The following is a 17,640-nucleotide window of genomic DNA, read 5'->3' on the forward strand; positions in this document are numbered from 1 at the left end:
AGGGTTTACGACTATGACCGTACCCCACTCATTACGTCCTTCACCAATCACACCACTTAATAACCTGCCCGGACCAGAGTGCTACAACTCCGCCATCCGCCCCACTTTCTCATCAAATTACAATTCACTGTAGATGTTTCATTTCAAGAATTTTATTTTTGCAAAGGGCGGTGTACTTGGGAAAAAATAATGTACAGCTAAAGATGGGTTACTTAGAAACCGCCAGTGTATCCAGTGCGCTCTTTGTACAACTTCTCGGCTTCCTGGGTAGCGTGACGCTTGGCCTTCTCGCGATCAATGAAGTTAAGACCCTTAGACTCGATGAGACCTGTAAAAAGGCGTGGGCTGATTTAGTATGTTTGGACGCGTCAGAGCACACATGTGCGTAGGATAAACTTACCGTCAACGGAGGCACCAGCAATACCAGCCAAAATCTCCTTGGCGAAAGCGTGGTCGTCTTGCTTTCCCTCCTTAGCGGCCTTCTGTTCGTAAAGACGCATGGCCTCGAAAGCAGCGGCACCACCCTAAAGTAAACGAATGCAGGTTAGGGATGTTCATGAAGTTCACACCGAGTAACAGCTTCCGTGACTTACAATCAACTCGTGGGACCAGGTAGCCTTGTGCTCCTCGGTGGGCTGTTCAACGGCATGGACTTGTTCGTAAGCTTCTCTGTTGTATGACATTATGGATGATAGATAGTTGATAATACTTGGGCGTCAAGCGATGATGGCTTCCTTTTATACGTTTTGATCGTGGCCTCAATTCTCGCGGGGACTGCTATTGAACTTTGTTGCGGATATCTCCTAATTTAGTAAGAATTACTGCACTGCTGCCATCATCTTCTTAGACGGACAGTGGCACATCACCGCCATCTAGTTTTGGCAAAGTCTACACCTGCTCCCTTAGGACCCAGGTTATGTGTGAGAGGCTTTTCCTTCAAAGTTAAAATATGTTAACACATTTATCACCTGCTGTGAGACAGTTTGTAACCTGTCGCTCATGGTTCTGCGACTTTTTAAATGTGCGCGTTTATTTCCTCCTTTCTCGTCTTCAAACATTAATACCGCAAGTTTGCTATGAATAAGCCGTCTGGAAGATTCAGCCACCTAGACCGTAAAAGGGCAGCAACTTCACGTTCATATTCCATTAGTGGCAAGCCGGAACGGGGATCGCAATACACATAGCCCAAAGTAAACGTCGGTTGCCGATTTCTGAAAAGCAATTGAGCCAAGAACTGAATGAAAAAATGCGGTTAAAGCGAAATTAGCCTTTCGGTTTCTTGAAATTCTGAGCTTTTTTGCAAATGGAACCCTGTCAAGCGTTATAACTCCAGAGTATTTTTATCTAACGAAGGCTTGGCAAGTCATCCGATCCCCTCTCTCCCCTTGGGAAGATCAAACACTACTTCTCCTTTTTTTTTTTGCCAACAAGATTTGGGTTTGAAGAAGTAAGAACAAGGTAACTCTGCCTATAGTGGCGACATGTTCGAGAAAATACCATGTCTTTCTGTTACAGTTTATTAAAAACCACCAAGCTTCCATAATCACGAGGATGGGATGCGGAGATCAGATACCGTGCAGCCGCCGCACCTTGGCTCGTTGTGGCTCAATTCAATGTGTATCTTGTCTGGCTAGCTGACGGGCTCCAACATCCGGATGATATCGCGATGAAGCATAAATCAAACATAAAGATACATTGTATATGGTAGCACTTGTTTTATTTACTTTTTCTCCACAAGTGTTTACGACTACGATAAATCGAATCCAGCCTCAGCGTTAATTGCATACAGCAGTTTCCTGCCAATGAAAAGAAGGGACGTCAGATGATCGGGGATTCAGGTAACAAATAAAGCCAAAATAACAACTTACTGTTTGAGGATGTCGAGGTTACTGTACCTCGGCAGCTTGAGGAGATTGACACAGGTAGAACTAGTGGGAAGTCTTGAGTCAAACCCGCCGGCATTTCGAATACAAAACTGCGGGTTCAACCCCTTGAACCCAAGGAGAGGGGGCCGTGAACAAGAGGTAACAAATTTTACAAACTTGCTCCTTTGCTCGTTGTCGATCTCACGCAACACCGTCCAGAAGTTCTCTATGATGTCTTCGTCTTCGGTGTACCCGGAGTATACAGTATTGGCGCGTAGATCTTCAATGTCTATAGGAATGGAAGCACCTCCCAATAGGACCTGCAGCTCTTTCTAAAAACGTGAACTTACAATGTCAGTCACTAGTTGCCGTCCCTCTCCCCTCTTTCGTATTAAAGTTTTTACCTGATTGAACATCCGTATCCATTTTGGATCGATGATGGTCGATAAACCCCGGAAAAACGCTTTACACTGCCTTCCTATTTGAATATTAAGCCTATAATTGGCTACCAGGTATATGTAACGAATCCGATTCTCGTTGGTAACCGGGACATTACGTCCGTTGGGTATCAAGTCGATGATCTCAGAAGACTCGACATCTATAGGCAAGAAGAACGTGATCTTAGTACATATTCTCAGCATATTATGGCATGATTATTGGGGCTCCACTTACTATTGTCGGTTATAGAAAAGTCAAGACAAAGGTCCTCCACGTTGCCGTCATAATTTTTTAGATTAATCAGTCCTTTATAGAGTTCATAGTCCAGGGATGGAAGGTCATCAACTAGAAGCAATTTTTAGGGTGCGACATTTCACTTGGGGTATAATTATAGCATGGACTACTTACGATAATTCATTTTACCAAGGCACTTGCTGAGGAAAAATCCTGCAAATGCAACCTCTACGAGGATACCTTCGTATAGTGCCTTTCCAATGATGAGCCCCAAAAATTCAAAGTATGCAAGTTGGGCAGCTGCGAGCGTTGTTGATCAGCACTTATTCATTTTTTGCACTGTTTGCAATGAAAGATACTCACTCTCCCTAGCATATTTGCTTGAATTTGGGTATAGCAGCTGATCTTCAGTAACCATAAAGAGGCCGTAATTGACATCGAACGCCTGACGTGCAAGGCTGCGTAAATCAAAGATACAAAATGGATCAGCTTATTGGGTGTTGATGCAATCAAACAGCAAGTGGGGTCACCTACGTTGTGAGAAACTCCTTAAATACACCTCCACCATCAACACCAGCTTCCAAGAGCCCAAATTCGTCAACAAACGATATAGCGATCTTCCGTCTCAAGTCTGCACCTACAGTTGTATCTCAGTAACTGAGACTGAAGGGGTTCATGAATACTACCATACGTTATTAAAGCACTTACCAAGTCCATACAGATGCGTAAAGCCATCTTCAAAGACATGGTCTCGCCGTATGGTTACTCTGGCTACAGGTGGCAAGAATGAAAAGTCTATATCCGCATCATCTGGCACTTGCATCATACCGCCATATAGTGACCTCCTGTCATTCCTAATAAACATCCTAAACACCTCTACTCGATCTTCAAAGGGCAGAACAAATGGTATGTTGTTGAGTATACCAAGGTGAGGGCTAATCCTTGCCATTCGTAGTTTTGATGGTGCTTTGCGTGGGGTTCGATTGTCTTGAACTTCCGTTCCCATGGAGAACTCGTCTGCAATCGCTGTTTCACGGAAAGTTGCAATATCAAGGCCAACGATAAACCAAAAATCAGGTGGGCAGAACGGTCGGCGAGAACTAGATTAACGCATATGAGTTATATATTCAAGGTGATAAATCAGATATGGTTGGAAAAGTGCTTACTCTCGAGCATGCAAGTGCTGAATGAGTCTAGTAACGCTGCTTCTCAATGCATTTAAATCAACTGTTCCTGTATTGCTCGTATCAACATCTAAAAGTGAGGCGTTCCAAAAGAGAGCAAAGGTAATGCTCTGTTGATCACTAGAGGTAAATACATGCGTCCTTACGCAGTAGCAAAAAAGCCCAACGATTCATCTTACCTTGAGATCTAAGCTCAGATCTAGAATTTCTTGAGTGTCCAATGGATTTTTGCCTTCTTGTGAGTTGAAGAACTCATCATCACCGATGGTTACAAGTGATCGGTGGTAAAGCTCACATAACATCATCAAAATGTTCCATTCGCCACGATAAACCGGGTCTACAAATGGCTTTGATTAGCAAGCATATGGGACTTATTTCATACCATATATTCATTGACTTACTCAAGATGTAGGATACGATCCGTGAGCTTGAACTGGCGAGTGGTAATTTACCAATTTCTTGCGAGACCGTTCCAGATTTCCATACTGACCAAAGCTCTTGCACAAAATTATGCGTGCCAGTAGTACTGTCAGGTATAGTCAAATTATACAACAGTAGACCGAATATCTTGATTTTGTACATGGGCCATCGAATGATCAACAGATTGAATATCTCAGAAAGCAGTGTAATAGCTGTATGGCGATCAATACCATTTGGCTGGTCATGTGAGAATAAAGAATTGACAATGTCTGTTAAAAATGCTTCGTCATGAAGTTCAGATAAGCACTTTTGCTCATTGGTATCCAGATCCTTCCATTTAAACTCGTCTCCTTTGTTATCTTGGGCATCCATATCAATGTCTCTGTCTTCTTCATCACTTTCATCACTCTCGTTTTCAATCATTTGTGTCTCATTTGTCTCTTCGCTTTCGACAAAAAAGTGCGGAGACGATTGTTGAAGAATGAGTACCAATACTTGTGCGAAACAAATCTATATGAAAAAAAAAAATGATGTGAGCTTTAATGGACGCCTAAAGCTTAAATTCCTGAAAATTTTCTTTACCATGTCTTTGGATGACAGAGTCAATTTCGCACTTGACTTCATTGAAATCATATTTTCCAACAATCCAATCAGTTTCGTAGGTTCTAAACTCTGTTCCTGACCAACTTCCAAAATTGCCCGTAGCACACGCTCTATACCAATCACTTGCAAAACACTTGCATAATGATGTGGCGAGATTCTTTGCGCAAGTGATCGAATAGTCAAGATTTGCATGACAAACGTTCTCGTCATATCCTCTCCGCCAGTGCTGAAGCCAGGTGTTTGATATTCAATTTTCAAGATATTGATCAAAAGTCCAACCAGGGCTTCAATTTGCTCCATTTCGTCTTGGTCATGTTCCGAAAAATAGGTGTGAATGGTATTGTAAATGTTTTTCCTTATTAGCAAGTGCTTTGCTACGGACTGCCGGATGCTATCTGCAACTTCGGTCGAAATGCCCTTTGTCGAATAGGTTTCTTTGGACAATAGCAGTTGCATAAAGTGTAACCGAGTGAGATTATCCACCGGTGCACTTTTATCAAACGTAAGGGTCATTCTTGACAACAGTAGCCTTATCTGCCATTCCCATATATCACCGAGTTCTTCGTCATCCGAAAGCCATGGTAATACAATAGCGTTATTGTGCGGTATTAGAAGCCATTCAAGGAACTGCGTTACTACGTGACGAGTGTTTGGACCATCCTCTTTCATCAATCCGAGTAGTAGTCGCAAAGTTTGTACCTCACTCTGGGCTATATCATCTGGTGTACATTGTTCCTGCAACAATTGTTGGAGTTTCGAGAAGCTTCCTTCAAAGTCCTGGCGTAAAGCTGTGCGATTTCGGGATGCTTCTTGTCGACCTCGATAAAATGCCTTCCATTGAAGAGTCAGCAATTGAATTCTAAATGCAACGGCTGTGAAGCGAATGATCGCCTGCTTACCTGAATCTTTGTAGCGGTCTTGTTACGTAACCGTTCAGCTTCTCTAGCTTTTCGCTCCCGTTGAGCCTTTTCCAGTAGCCTTTTTTTGTCCTCTTGGGCTCTTACACCACCAAGGTTGATATTTCGCTTTGCCTTGTAGTTTCCTTCAAAATTGAAGTTCATTACCTAATGATAAGTCACGAACAAGACAGCTCGACCAGTGTGCCGCTGTTCCAAACTCACCTTAAAATGACAAGTCACGGGTTTAACACCGAAAGATCATTTCTTTCACCATGCCATCCACACGACCAAGGAGAAAAGTGGTAAAAAGCCCCACACCAGATGAAGACGAAGATATGTTGAGCGAATCTGGTAGCGATAGTCTTGAAGTCGAAGACGAAATGCCTGAAGACGTTGATAAAGAAGACGAAGATCTGGAAGCTGACGAGGATCCAGTTCTGGACGAAGAAAACGCCGATTCCGGAGACGAGGACGACGAATTGTTATCACAAGAAGAAGACGAAGAAGATGAAGAAGATGAAGACGAAGAGGAGGAGGATGATCAGGAAGACGAAGAAGAGCAAGAAATCGTTACACCACGAAAGGATACAAAGCGTACTGCTACTAATAAACGGAAACGTCAAGGTACGCGTATATAATATACTATGGAGCTTAATTTATTTGATTCTAACACACATTTACAGCGGCTGTTTTATCAAGGTATAATTAACGAGTCATTCGCGTGAAGTTACTGTTATCTCTAAGCTTGTCTTGATGGCCCTTTTTGATTGTAGTGATGAAGAAATGTCGGAAACTGAAGTGGTACCTAACCGACCGCTGACAAAGCGTCAGAGAGCAAAATTGAATGATGGTGCAGAGGAAGATTACCTAGAGCTTCCAATGGGTACGTAAATGTTGTTGATTGGATTGCTGCATACACAACTAATACCAGTGATAATGTTGATAGACTCAGGAAAGAAGAAGCATTTGACTGTAGAGGAACAAGCTTTGCGTCGATCAGAAGTTGCTAGACGCCGAAAAAATCAAAGCATTCAGAGAGCAGAAAAGGACAAGGTAACGTTTTCTCAAGCGAATAGGAGCTCATTCATCTTGACCAAGAACTAATGTATATGCATAGGCCGACACTATCAACAGATTGCTTAAAAAGCAAGCGTCCAAGAGCAAGAAGGCTATCAAGGACGATGGTGGTGACGGTACTGATTCCGCTATTGGTGATAATGGTAGACAACAGCCCCGTATCCCTGAGATGCCTACGCAGATACGCTATGTCAACAACAAAGAAGGCAGTTTGCTTTCAATCCCAAGTACTATGGATTTAAACGATGTGATCGCCTCCTCAAAGTATGTAACTGTGTGAGATTCTACGATGACTAGGCTGTTACTAATGTACTTCTCTCTTAAATAGGAAAATCGACTTGAAAAAAGTGATTTCCTGTGCGGTTAAAGGGTGTAATCAGCCCAAGAAATACTTGACTAGCAAAAGCCGCAAACCGGTGTGCTCACTGGACCACTATCATACAATTGAAGGATGATTTAACACCATTACGTAATAAAGCAACTGTGTATATATCCATGCGTACCATTTATTGGTTATTATGACTGGCGCGTTTACATGAGATGATTTGCATGATATGAATGGAGTTATGAACATGAAGTAAAATGTGCTAAACTATGATCCCAACCTTGTTGGCGCAAGTGGAGGAAGTTTGACATACGATTACTGCGAGCCTTCCGCGCCTTTACGGAGCTCAGAAAGTAGCATACTCAGCTTTTCTCTAAGCTTTACGGATAGCCTTTAGTACACTTTATGATTATTGCATTTGATGAATGAAAGAACCGGTTTGCGTTTTACCTTTGTTACCAAGGCATCGTCGTCCTTGCTAGGAGGAGGTAGCTGGTCCAATAGACACTCTGCCTCATCAATGGTTCTGACATCATCAATGTTAGACTCTAATACTTTCAGAAAGAGCTGTTTTGAACACGTACAATACAATAGGTCCTCTGTTCATGCTGATGAAATTTGGTGGCGATAGGGAAAATGTGCAAAGAGTGGCGCCTTTTCAATATCAAAACAAGCTCAAAAAAAAGCAGTCTTGATGAAATAGTTTTTATTTTTTAAAGTTCTACTGGGTATTGGCACGCTGATTCAACCTTCAGCTTGCTGGTGATACTTGCATAGCGTTTTCCAAGTTCAACTCGTATTTGATAACATCTATAAAATAAATTTCGTCGAATACTCTATGATGTTCTTTCCATCCTAATTTTTGATACAACTTTTTGGCTCCATACTGGACATCGCTGGTTCCTAATTCAATGACTTGAAGGTCATTCTTTTTGGCATGTTTAATCAATGCCTGGATTAGGAATTCAGCGACACCTCGTCGACGATGGGTAGGCGAAACAATCATTCTTCGAAGCTCTCCAGTACGCTTGGGTCGTTCAGGGTGATAGTCTAATGCAACGAATCCAGCGATAGCACCAGTGCTGTCTTCGCAAACGAAAAAATTCTTCTCTCCTTTAGGTGCGTATATAATATTGTTTTTGTTTGATTCGTCAATTGGCTCCAATTGATAGTATTCTGGGATGTGTCCCATATCTTGGGTGAGTGACCATTGAGTGTAGTTGTAGTAGGCACCCATGGATATTCTATGAAGCCAGGTCACAACTGCTGCGGACCAGATCGAGGTTGCGGCCACAATATATTTCGTTGGTGGCGGATGTTGCTTTGTGAAGAGGGTCAATCCGCCTGCAACGAATGCAACACCAGTTCCCCAAATTGTCCATGGAATTGGATGATTCAATACGTGTAAAAACGCTGATGGAGCCGGCTCTAACAAGCAAGAAGAAAAGTATTTTTTTATGATATCGTAATCCCCGGATTGAAATGATCGCACCCGTAAGCCTTTATTTGCCATGTTGCCTATCGATTTTTGGGGGAATGGTAGTAGTATTAAAGGGAAGACAGAGAGAAATATATATTATGTATTTTTATATCCACATTATATAAAAAAAAAAAGTAAGACAACCAGAACAAATACAAGCACAGCTTCCATCCCGATTCAACGGAGATACTGAAAGGGGTTGATTATTAATGTTGTTTATACATTGGCAACTAAGTAAACAGGATGAACTTGCAAAACTGCTTCACTGATAGGCCTGAGCCAGGGACAATGTTCAAATTACCGTTGTCAGCAATGACTCGAATTTTTATTCTTATTATTTTTAATTCTGGCCAGCAGCAGTGCCAACGGCGGACTCTGTGTTTCTGAGTTTGTAAGGAGTTTCAGGTTCTATTGTCCACTCACACACGTCCGATTCTCGGTGAGGAATGAAAACTATGGATATACTCGTACATCATTGATTTTACTCGGCTGGTATCAATACCTGGACGGCTAGAGCGATGAGTTGATAGGTTTTTTTTTAAGGAGAAGATAGATAACGAAGAAAGCAAATGGAAAGATAAACTAATGATTACAAGAAATTGGGGAATCAAGAAACGAAGAGAGACATACTACATTCAAACACTCGCTAGATCAATCAAGCAAGTAACTATAAACTATTTCTTTTTCCTATGGGTGGTATCTGGTTGACGACTTGCATCAAATGGAAGTGTTCGGGAAGTATTGGAGGCGGACGAGGTCGACGAATTTGCTGAAGATTCACGATGATCTGGAGCGGTGGACTCAAGAGCTGATATACGTTGTATGACCTCGTCAAAGCGTTGGTCGATTTTATCAGATATTTCTCGTTGAATTTCCTTCATATGAGTCTTGACCATATTTTCCACCGCACTGTTATGAGATTGCAAAGATTGCATTAAGGAGCTGGAGCGTCGTACTTGATCATCCAGAGTGGATTTCAAACTTCGAGTGATTTCAATATTTTCGAAGAGGTGTTCAAAGGGTTGTAGGAAAGACTGTTTTTGGAGAGACGCAAATGAATTAGTAGTAGGGGTTTTCGGTGGCATATTAGCGGCTGCTGCGGTCCCGGGAGTGGACACCGCTGGGATTGCATTGGGAGTATGATCACTGGCGGATCTTGCTGACATAGGTCCGTACACAGAGGGAATTGGGACTATATTTTGATAATGTTGCACTTGTTGAGAAGGAACGACGGGTGGTATGGGAAATTCGGCTTTTCGTGGTGAAGAAGTGGATGATGTGAGAATCGATGGAAAGGTACCAGCATTGGCCGCTGACTTGGGAGCAAGACTTTCTGAATGCCCATAACCACGCAATCCTCGCTGTGATGCGACTATGGGGGCCCTTGGCGAGAGTAAAGGTGCCAATGTGTGACCGTGTCTGGGATGTAATGAGTCTGTTGAGTTTTTGTTTGGATTGTGGCGAGCACTTTGTTGATGGGTTGCATGTAGTGGGGCAGATTTGATACCCAACGCATGCTGCTCAGCATATGAAGGTGCGTAAATGGTTAGGTTGCGAGCGTTTTTGTTACTTCGTGGAGTTAAACGTTTAGATAATAAAGTTGCTGTTCCTGGATTGCTTGGGCGGGGTAACAAGGGCTGTGGATGTGCTAAAGCAGGCGAATCGCCGTTTGCATGATGATCATTGTGGGTTTGGTATCCGTTTGCGATCCTCTCTTCGCTTTTCGTCTGCTTGAAACGACCATTCTGTGGTCTTTCATTTGAATCTGGGGCTAATCTTCGTCGTTTGAGGGTATCATCATCGCTGCAAAACCATAAATTTAAATTCAATTTAGAATGAGTCATATGTTTCAATCTGATATAATGAACAAAGTTATACCTGTCTTGCGCCTGTTCAGATACTAATTGATCGAGTGACATGGGATTATTAAGCCGCCGCTTAGGTGTTCTTTCTGCTGGTGGAGTTCCGAGATGATTGGGCGGTGGCGATTCAGGCTCAGGCTTGACTGGATGTAGATCAAAAGGAGGGCTTGCTGGTATGAGCGACATATCATAATCGTCTTCCATATGCTGCTCAGCTTTCGTTAATCGTGTAACACTTTCTAGTAGCTTGTCTGCTACGCCAGTCAAAACGTCTTCTCGCTTCAACTTGCAGATTTCAGCCAGAAGGTACTTATTGAGTTTTACAGCAGCTTCACCAATGGCTTGCGCTAAAAGATATTTGTCGCCTTGTTCATTTTTGTAGTAATAGCATCCCTCGCTTTGAAAATATTGTGGTGGTACGTAGTCAACAAGTCGAGATTCCTGGTCGAAGAAAAGTGCTTCGATGATGTCAACTTGGTAGAAAGAATTTCTCAAGTTTTCAGATGAGGACATTGTCGGTATTTGATACATGTAGAAAGGTGTCCCTGCGGCAGATTTGCCCAGATGTAATCGTTGGACCTTCATAGCCGTGAAGGTGGGAAAAGGAAGGAATGGGTTTGAAGGGCTCGGTGCAAGACTTTGAGAAAGGAAAGAGGGCAATTTTTTTTTCTTATTTTTATTTTACGAGAAAAAATATAATACTTTCACACAGGAGGGTGCAGCTCATTACTGAACCATTTCCATGTCATCTTCATTCTCTTCATCATCCGAGCTGAGCTCGCCGTCCAAACCATCTCCACTTCCTGCTTCTGAATTGCCTTCAACCTTGGGTCTATTGTCATTCCCCCGCACTTTGTATTCCGCTTTCAGTTGATACATTGAGGTGTACGGTCCGCGTTTGTTCAAAATGCAAATCTCGCTGAGGATTTCTTTGAGATATTGCATTGGCTGCTTTGTATGTTCAGCAATTCCTTTGAGTGACCAATAAGGGTACTGTTCAAATGCAGCAAATAGCATATCCATAAGTTCGTTTCTTGGCATGCGTGTGGCTTTCTCCTTGTCGATCCGAGGTTTCTTGGATGGCTACACATCGGATTAAACGCTGCTGTTAATAAAAGTGGCTATCTACCGATGTACAAAATGGGTTTACTTACAATGAACGATGAGAAATCACTGACTGGCATGCCACTACTAGCTCCTGGAGCAAATACAGGCTGATGTCTTTGTTCAATTTCTTGTACAGATCGAGTTGGTCGGTCGGCTTCATGAACTCGCTTTCGCATAATATCACGGTATGCTGTCCAGTTTGCCGGTGAGACGTGACATTCATGGTGTATCTTACCAACCACTCTAGTAGCCGCTGTGGTAGAAGAGAATGCACATGGTCAGAAAAAGTCCTAATGACATGGCCAATTGATATATGTTGAGAAATGCTTCATACCTCCGTGATCATTGCTGCCGAATACATATTTGTTTTCCACCTCTCCTGCCGGTATTTTTATTGAATATTCTTTGGGAATATCGCTTGTCATTTCGTTTTCTGGTAGTATAAGTTTGACCTGAAAACAAAGCATCAGTATAATAACAACATGCGGACTTCACAAGAAAGAGGTTTTCTCACATGACTATTGCTTCCCTCTGGATTTCTGTAAGAAACATAAGCATTAGTTTTCTAGTCTCGCAGTTGCCTATGGTGGTGAGAAAAGAGCATATTACAGTACCTATTGTATATTCGAACGGTTCCAAGATTCATACTATCTTGGTCTACATTCTTCCACTTTTCTGCCAAAAAGTTTGGTACCTTATAATTGACAATGATAAGTTGAATATATTGGCAGATCTTTGGTGATGCGCTTGGCTCTACGGGCCTGCCACAGTACCTTGACGAGCCATATCTTTGTGGCAATATTGGATATGTTTAAATCGTCTGCATCTTCTTCTCCAATTTCTGCTAGCGATCCCGGATCGTCTTCAAAGAGTGAGTCTAGTTCTGGGTTGGTTTCGTCTTCAATCATTGCGTAAAAGACTGACAATTCCACTTGTCACAGCGGCAAGAAGTGAGCTGAAATCGCCCCCACGAGGTTAGCAGTCACATTAAAGCCCTCAGCTTCCGCTCCAGGTGTGCCGTTACAGTAGAAAACACGATGAGTACGATTGAAATACATTTATTTTAAAACTATCGAGACTTTAAATTGAATTATTCATCAATTGAATCGATTATAAGTCGTACTTCTTGTTTACTTCTATGGCCATAGCTTGCTTTGGGGCTTGCTTTTGAGTCCAAATTTGGAACTGACCATATCCTTGTTCAATCAAGACTTCGATGCCTTCAACGGTTGACCATCCATGTTTTTCGGCTTGTTTGAGAAGCTCTGTACGTCTAGGCTTGTAGGCCATATCACAGCAAACTCCCTTGATGCCTCCGAATAGGGTGTCTGGAACCTTAAGGCCATTTTCAGCTGGAATGGTGGAGACGATGACTTCAACTTGAATGTCAGACTCGAGTGACTCGATAACAGTCACTTCAAAGTACTTGGCAAAGTGATCTCGGAGCTCGTAAGCCTTGCTAATGGTACGGTTCCACAAGTAGATCTTCTTGATACCAATAGTATGAAGGGCATACAAAGCCGCACGAGAGGTACCACCGCTACCAATGACAAGACCCTGCGCAGGTGGAGAGTTATCGGCATCAAGGATCAGCTTTTTGACACAGCCATAAATGCCGAGGTAGTCAGTATTCTCGCCATGAAGTTCTCGTTTCACTTCACCATTATCATCTTTGACATATACTGGATAAACTGTATTAACAGCACCAATAGCATCGACATTTTCAGTAACTTGATCCAGGTACTTCATAATGGCAATCTTGTGAGGAATGGTCACAGAAGCACCACCAAAATCGGCTGATGAGAGGGCTTCTTCAGCGTAGGCGACTGAGCTGCATTCTAGCAAATGGTACTTGTATGGCAGACCGAGAGTCTGGAAACCAGTGTTGTGAAGCGTAGGTGACATGGAATGAGCAATTGGTGTCCCCAAGAGGTAGAAGTTCTTGGATGGAATGAGACCTAGCAAATGTCTGGCATGGTTGATCTCCTTCAGCGTGAGTTGACCTGGGGCCGCCTTGGTGGGCAAAGCAGCATGAGTGATTGGAGTCAAGAATGTGTTTAGGACACGAGACATCTGACCAAGTGGGCCCATGTTCATGGCGATCAAAGGCTTATCATGTTGCTTCTTTGCTCGGAATTGTTCCAAAGCAATGTTATCAGCAACAGACTGAGCAGTGCCGATCAACTTGATGATGTCGCCAAACTTATAAGCACTTTCATATCTATCCGTCAGACTTCGTGAGCCCCATGGAGTCAATCCGCTAAGATCATGCCAAGATGCAACGATCTTGCTCTCACCACAGTGTGCAATGATATTGTCAATGACGGCTTGAGACCAAATGATTTCCATATCAATGTACTCGCAGGCCCACTTTTGTCCCCATCTAAGAAGTTCGAACATCTCAGCTTCAGCATCATCGGGGAAGGCTCCAGCTTGGCCCTTTGATCGAACAGTGAACACGATAGGGAGGTCAACATAGCGACGAAGAATAGCAACTTGTTCACCGACGTAGTCACGATCCGCAATGGACGCAGTTTGATTTGCTTGACGCAATAAATCCACTCGAAGTTCAACAGCATCAGCGCCTTCGCAAATTTCTACAAGCTTGTCCTTAGCATTCCTGAGATCACTCATGGTAAGAGAGACGAAGGTAGTAGCAGGACCAGATACTCTTCTAACTTCAGACACGTGATTCGTTTTTTGGCCAGTAATGAACAGAAGGTAGCGTTTCAGTTCCTTTTGAATTGACTGCCACTCAACAGGGTCAACCCATTTGTCTTGAACCATGCTCTCGGCGTAGGCAACAAATTCATAGTTGCAAGTGTCATGGTACCATGGCTTTCGGCGTCTCCAGACGTTAAGCATGTCTTCACCGTACATAGGTCGAGTTGTGTCTTGGTTGAGGTATCTAACCACTTGATCCATATCACGAACAATATGGAGGACCTTTCCACCATCCTTGCAATATTGTTGAAGAATCTGTCTAGAAGCTTCTGTCTCCACAATACCTCCACCGCAGGAAATAATGTAGTTCTTGGCATATTGGGATCCTGGAGCCAAAATTTCATTGAGGCAGTTTGCTTCCTCAACGCGGTAATATGGCCATCCTCGGGTATTGACGATTTCTGGAATAGTGGTCTTGCGAGTCTCCTCCAAATATTGATCAACGTCAACAAAATTAAATCCGAGTACTTTTGCAGCATATTGACCCAAAGTAGTCTTGCCAACACCGCGCATTCCAATAATGAAGACAGACTTTGAGTGGTCAGCATTCTTTGATTTTCTGCTGGCTGAAGTGCCGAGCTGGCTGTTCAGTGCTTGCAGCTTGTTACCTTGATCGACTCCACGCAGACTGACTCCAAGCTTGTTCTCAAGATCGTCCCACCATTGTGGCCAAGTCTTTTCAACGCACTTCTTCTCTTGAATGATGGTACCGTTAGGAACAATGGTAGACAAAACAGCGAAACTCATGGCAACACGATGATCATCATAGCAGTGGACGCCTTCAGCAGGTGCCTTCAATTCACGAATAGCTTTTCCATGGATTTGGATACCATCGGGAAGCTCAGAGCAGACAACACCAAACTTGGTCAATTCATGAACCATAGCAGCAATGCGGTTGCATTCCTTTACGCGCTGATTAGCAATACCAGTGATGCGAGTAATGTTTTCAACGCCTTCAGGTGCTTGAGTGACTGCAGCAAGAACCGAAGCAGTTAAGAAAGCATCAGTCATAGTCTCCATATCAACAGTGGGAAGAGGGCGAAGTTGGCCGACGGGAGGTCCAGAAACGGTGGTGGATGTTTCGGTTTGCGTCACCTTACAACCCATTGGTCTAAGAATGTTGATAGCAAATGTAGCATCGCCTTGAAGGGAGCTTGAACCAATGTTGGAAACAGTACAAGTCGTTCCAGTAATAGCAGCAATGGCCAAAGGATAAGTGGCAGAGCTAGCGTCAGATTCAACAACATAAACGTCGGGGTTTTGGTAAACGGCCTGAGCAATGCGATAGGTGTTATTGGGCAAACGGTCGACATTGACACCGAAGGATTCCATCATGGCGATAGTCATGTCGATGTAAGGTTGAGAAATGACTTGTCCGCCGGTCAACACAAGTTCAACGGGTTCCTGAGCATAGGGTGCGCATAAGAGAATGGAAGAGACATATTGAGATGAAATGGATGCAGCGAGTTCAATACGGCCACCCTTGAATCCACCGGTAGGCTTAACAGCAATAGGCAAGAAACCTTCCTTCTCAATGGACTTGATTTCGGCACCATTGGCCATCAAAGCAGTGAGCAATGGGGCGATAGGGCGTTGCTTCATGCGAGCATTTCCGGTCAAAATAGCAGCCTCTTGCTTGCTATTGCTGGTGTCCTTGATCAATGTCAAAACGGTGGTGAGGAATCTGGAAGCAGTACCAGCATTGCCGACATAGAGCTCCTTATCTGGAACTCTGAGCTTTCCTCCAGCTCCCTTTACGAGAAGAGTTTCACCGTTGTCTTCCCAGTCGAACTCAGCTGCACCAAGAGACTTCAAAGCAGCAAGCATAAACTGCGTATCGTCAGAATGCAAAAGTCCCTTGATACGAGTTGTTCCTTGTCCAAGAGAAGCGATGAGGAGGACTCTGTTAGAAATGGATTTGGAGCCAGGAGTAGACAAGACAATATCAGTCTTTGGGCCCTTAGGGGATTCAGTAACAGGCAAAACAAGCTGTTCTGGGCTGAGGACTTTGTGAATGTCGCTATCAGCGACAACAGAGGCACGAGGTTCGAGGGTCTTTCCGATGGCAGCCAAAAGAACAATTCTCTTCTTGTCACCTTGGTTTTTCTTGTCGACCTTCATGACTTCCATGATATCGTCAACATGGCAATAGGTGGATCCGATCAAATCTTTCACTTTCTTTTCATCCATGCTAATAGGTAAGCCGTAGGCGGACAAGCAGCGGCTAAGTCTTCCAACGGCAACTTGGTTCAAGTGACCAAGATTGCGGGACAATTCGGCCTCTTTCATGATACCAACTGAGACACATTCGCCATGAAGCATCATAGGTGAAACGAGGGCTTCGATACCGTGACCAATGGAATGGCCAAAATTCAACAATCCACGCAAACCTCCTTCCTTTTCATCTTCAGTGACGACATGAGCCTTGACGTTTGCTGATGCTAGAACGACATCAAGTAGAAGATTTTGGCCTTCTGTGCGAGTATCGAGTGTAGCTCCTTGAAACTGAGTACTCTCAGACTTTCCAAGAACGGCTTCTCTGATTTTTTCAACGCCGTTCTCCAATTTGACGAAATCCTGCTCGTTCCAGATAGCAGCAGTCTAATATATGCATTGTTAGTATAGTGAGCTTATGCTGTTTCGGTACATTTTCATATTTTTGTTCTTTACCTTAATGATTTCGGCCATACCATTAGAGAACTCTCTTTCAGGCAAAGTTTGGAGGAAAGCCAAATCGATGAAGATGCGCTTGGGCTGCCAGAATGCACCAACAAGGTTTTTGCCTTGGGGAGTGTCGATGGCGGTTTTGCCTCCAATAGCAGAATCAACCATGGCAAGTAGAGTGGTGGGCATCTGCACGACAGGGACACCGCGCATAAAGGTAGCAGCGACAAATCCGACCAGATCTCCGATAACACCACCTCCTACAGCAATAAAGCAGGTGTCGCGAGTGACAGCATTTGAAAGGAGCCAGTCCTCGATGTCAGCCTTGGTTTGTCTTGACTTGGACAGTTCGCCGGGAGGAAGTGCGCGAGTAAACAAACGAGGGGCCTTTTCTCCACGCTTTTCGCTTATCTCTGAACTTATGGCATTGAAGCGTTCCACCAATCCAGGAAGATAGATGGGTGCCAGGTTTGTGTCGGTAATGATCACATAGTTGGAGGCGGGAATGTTGTTCAGGACGTCCTTGAGCACATACTCAGTCAAGTGGAAGCCAAGAATAATGGACTCTGATCCGAGGATGGAGACCTTGCATACCGAAGGCTCTGAAGGAGCGTGTACAGTACTCATTATCGCCGAGATGAGTGGTATCTGAATTTGTCAGAATATCCACGTACAAGAAGTATTTGGACTGATGCTAGCAAATTGACTCACCATCAGATTTTTTGATTGACAGATTGAACCCTAGCCCAAAACTAATT

The 17,640-nt window shown here is 43.6% G+C and overlaps 8 protein-coding genes across 8 annotated transcripts; 1 reads left to right on the plus strand and 7 right to left on the minus strand.

The window, feature by feature from the left end:
• Positions 1–117: 117 nt before the first annotated feature.
• On the minus strand, positions 118–935 carry K450DRAFT_223813 (uncharacterized protein). The gene is made up of 3 exons (XM_051586114.1): positions 594–935; positions 401–524; positions 118–328 (listed from the first exon to the last, which is right to left on the minus strand). The coding sequence occupies exons 1-3, from the start codon at positions 681–683 to the stop codon at positions 213–215; spliced, it is 330 nt and encodes a 109-aa protein (XP_051448467.1). The 5' UTR covers positions 684–935; the 3' UTR covers positions 118–212.
• A 540-nt stretch (positions 936–1,475) lies between these two features.
• K450DRAFT_223827 (uncharacterized protein) lies at positions 1,476–6,293 on the minus strand. Its single transcript, XM_051586115.1, has 13 exons — positions 5,644–6,293; positions 4,724–5,575; positions 4,123–4,651; positions 3,901–4,058; positions 3,704–3,831; positions 3,246–3,637; positions 3,072–3,174; positions 2,901–2,995; positions 2,712–2,837; positions 2,538–2,648; positions 2,270–2,463; positions 1,869–2,197; positions 1,476–1,796 (listed from the first exon to the last, which is right to left on the minus strand). Exons 1-13 carry the CDS (start codon positions 5,803–5,805, stop codon positions 1,748–1,750), a joined length of 3,228 nt encoding a protein of 1,075 aa, XP_051448468.1. The 5' UTR covers positions 5,806–6,293; the 3' UTR covers positions 1,476–1,747.
• Positions 5,607–7,489, plus strand: K450DRAFT_223837 (uncharacterized protein). Its single transcript, XM_051586116.1, has 6 exons — positions 5,607–6,267; positions 6,327–6,342; positions 6,417–6,526; positions 6,596–6,696; positions 6,761–6,984; positions 7,049–7,489. The coding sequence occupies exons 1-6, from the start codon at positions 5,916–5,918 to the stop codon at positions 7,173–7,175; spliced, it is 930 nt and encodes a 309-aa protein (XP_051448469.1). The 5' UTR covers positions 5,607–5,915; the 3' UTR covers positions 7,176–7,489.
• K450DRAFT_223840 (uncharacterized protein) lies at positions 7,181–7,683 on the minus strand. Its single transcript, XM_051586117.1, has 3 exons — positions 7,630–7,683; positions 7,496–7,571; positions 7,181–7,423 (listed from the first exon to the last, which is right to left on the minus strand). The coding sequence occupies exons 1-3, from the start codon at positions 7,650–7,652 to the stop codon at positions 7,361–7,363; spliced, it is 162 nt and encodes a 53-aa protein (XP_051448470.1). The 5' UTR covers positions 7,653–7,683; the 3' UTR covers positions 7,181–7,360.
• A 13-nt stretch (positions 7,684–7,696) lies between these two features.
• On the minus strand, positions 7,697–8,636 carry K450DRAFT_223842 (uncharacterized protein). Its single transcript, XM_051586118.1, has one exon. It carries the CDS (start codon positions 8,556–8,558, stop codon positions 7,797–7,799), a length of 762 nt encoding a protein of 253 aa, XP_051448471.1. The 5' UTR covers positions 8,559–8,636; the 3' UTR covers positions 7,697–7,796.
• A 370-nt stretch (positions 8,637–9,006) lies between these two features.
• On the minus strand, positions 9,007–11,021 carry K450DRAFT_104364 (uncharacterized protein). Its single transcript, XM_051583927.1, has 2 exons — positions 10,404–11,021; positions 9,007–10,337 (listed from the first exon to the last, which is right to left on the minus strand). Exons 1-2 carry the CDS (start codon positions 10,970–10,972, stop codon positions 9,200–9,202), a joined length of 1,707 nt encoding a protein of 568 aa, XP_051448472.1. The 5' UTR covers positions 10,973–11,021; the 3' UTR covers positions 9,007–9,199.
• Positions 11,022–11,113: 92 nt separating this feature from the next.
• Positions 11,114–12,402, minus strand: K450DRAFT_169815 (uncharacterized protein; the record flags this gene model as incomplete). Its single annotated transcript, XM_051584103.1, has 5 exons — positions 11,114–11,470; positions 11,542–11,747; positions 11,829–11,983; positions 12,109–12,188; positions 12,268–12,402. 5 exons carry the CDS (start codon positions 12,400–12,402, stop codon positions 11,114–11,116), a joined length of 933 nt encoding a protein of 310 aa, XP_051448473.1.
• Positions 12,403–12,536: 134 nt separating this feature from the next.
• On the minus strand, positions 12,537–17,563 carry K450DRAFT_223851 (uncharacterized protein). The gene is made up of 2 exons (XM_051586119.1): positions 16,889–17,563; positions 12,537–16,819 (listed from the first exon to the last, which is right to left on the minus strand). The coding sequence occupies exons 1-2, from the start codon at positions 17,507–17,509 to the stop codon at positions 12,605–12,607; spliced, it is 4,836 nt and encodes a 1,611-aa protein (XP_051448474.1). The 5' UTR covers positions 17,510–17,563; the 3' UTR covers positions 12,537–12,604.
• Positions 17,564–17,640: the final 77 nt, after the last annotated feature.

This window comes from Umbelopsis ramanniana, assembly GCF_025399195.1.
Source record: "Umbelopsis ramanniana AG unplaced genomic scaffold K450scaffold_5, whole genome shotgun sequence".
Taxonomy (NCBI): Eukaryota; Fungi; Mucoromycota; class Umbelopsidomycetes; order Umbelopsidales; family Umbelopsidaceae; genus Umbelopsis; species Umbelopsis ramanniana.

Coding starts and splice junctions, on each gene's coding strand:
- K450DRAFT_223842 (XM_051586118.1), bottom strand. CDS start 8,558: ATGGCAAATAAAGGCTTACGGGTGCGATCATTTCAATCCGGGGATTAC.
- K450DRAFT_104364 (XM_051583927.1), bottom strand. CDS start 10,972: ATGAAGGTCCAACGATTACATCTGGGCAAATCTGCCGCAGGGACACCT. Junction 10,338..10,403: donor TCTGAACAGGCGCAAGACAG/GTATAACTTTGT, acceptor TTTAAATTTATG/GTTTTGCAGCGATGATGATA.
- K450DRAFT_223813 (XM_051586114.1), bottom strand. CDS start 683: ATGTCATACAACAGAGAAGCTTACGAACAAGTCCATGCCGTTGAACAG. Junction 525..593: donor CCTGGTCCCACGAGTTGATT/GTAAGTCACGGA, acceptor CGTTTACTTTAG/GGTGGTGCCGCTGCTTTCGA. Junction 329..400: donor TGCTGGTGCCTCCGTTGACG/GTAAGTTTATCC, acceptor GCCTTTTTACAG/GTCTCATCGAGTCTAAGGGT.
- K450DRAFT_223840 (XM_051586117.1), bottom strand. CDS start 7,652: ATGAACAGAGGACCTATTGTATT. Junction 7,572..7,629: donor AACAGAGGACCTATTGTATT/GTACGTGTTCAA, acceptor TGATGATGTCAG/AACCATTGATGAGGCAGAGT. Junction 7,424..7,495: donor ACGATGCCTTGGTAACAAAG/GTAAAACGCAAA, acceptor CTATCCGTAAAG/CTTAGAGAAAAGCTGAGTAT.
- K450DRAFT_223827 (XM_051586115.1), bottom strand. CDS start 5,805: ATGAACTTCAATTTTGAAGGAAACTACAAGGCAAAGCGAAATATCAAC. Junction 3,832..3,900: donor ATCTGAGCTTAGATCTCAAG/GTAAGATGAATC, acceptor AGTGATCAACAG/AGCATTACCTTTGCTCTCTT. Junction 1,797..1,868: donor AACCTCGACATCCTCAAACA/GTAAGTTGTTAT, acceptor TTTCATTGGCAG/GAAACTGCTGTATGCAATTA.
- K450DRAFT_223851 (XM_051586119.1), bottom strand. CDS start 17,509: ATGAGTACTGTACACGCTCCTTCAGAGCCTTCGGTATGCAAGGTCTCC. Junction 16,820..16,888: donor GTATGGCCGAAATCATTAAG/GTAAAGAACAAA, acceptor TGCATATATTAG/ACTGCTGCTATCTGGAACGA.
- K450DRAFT_223837 (XM_051586116.1), top strand. CDS start 5,916: ATGCCATCCACACGACCAAGGAGAAAAGTGGTAAAAAGCCCCACACCA. Junction 6,527..6,595: donor TTACCTAGAGCTTCCAATGG/GTACGTAAATGT, acceptor TGATAGACTCAG/GAAAGAAGAAGCATTTGACT. Junction 6,697..6,760: donor AGAGAGCAGAAAAGGACAAG/GTAACGTTTTCT, acceptor GTATATGCATAG/GCCGACACTATCAACAGATT.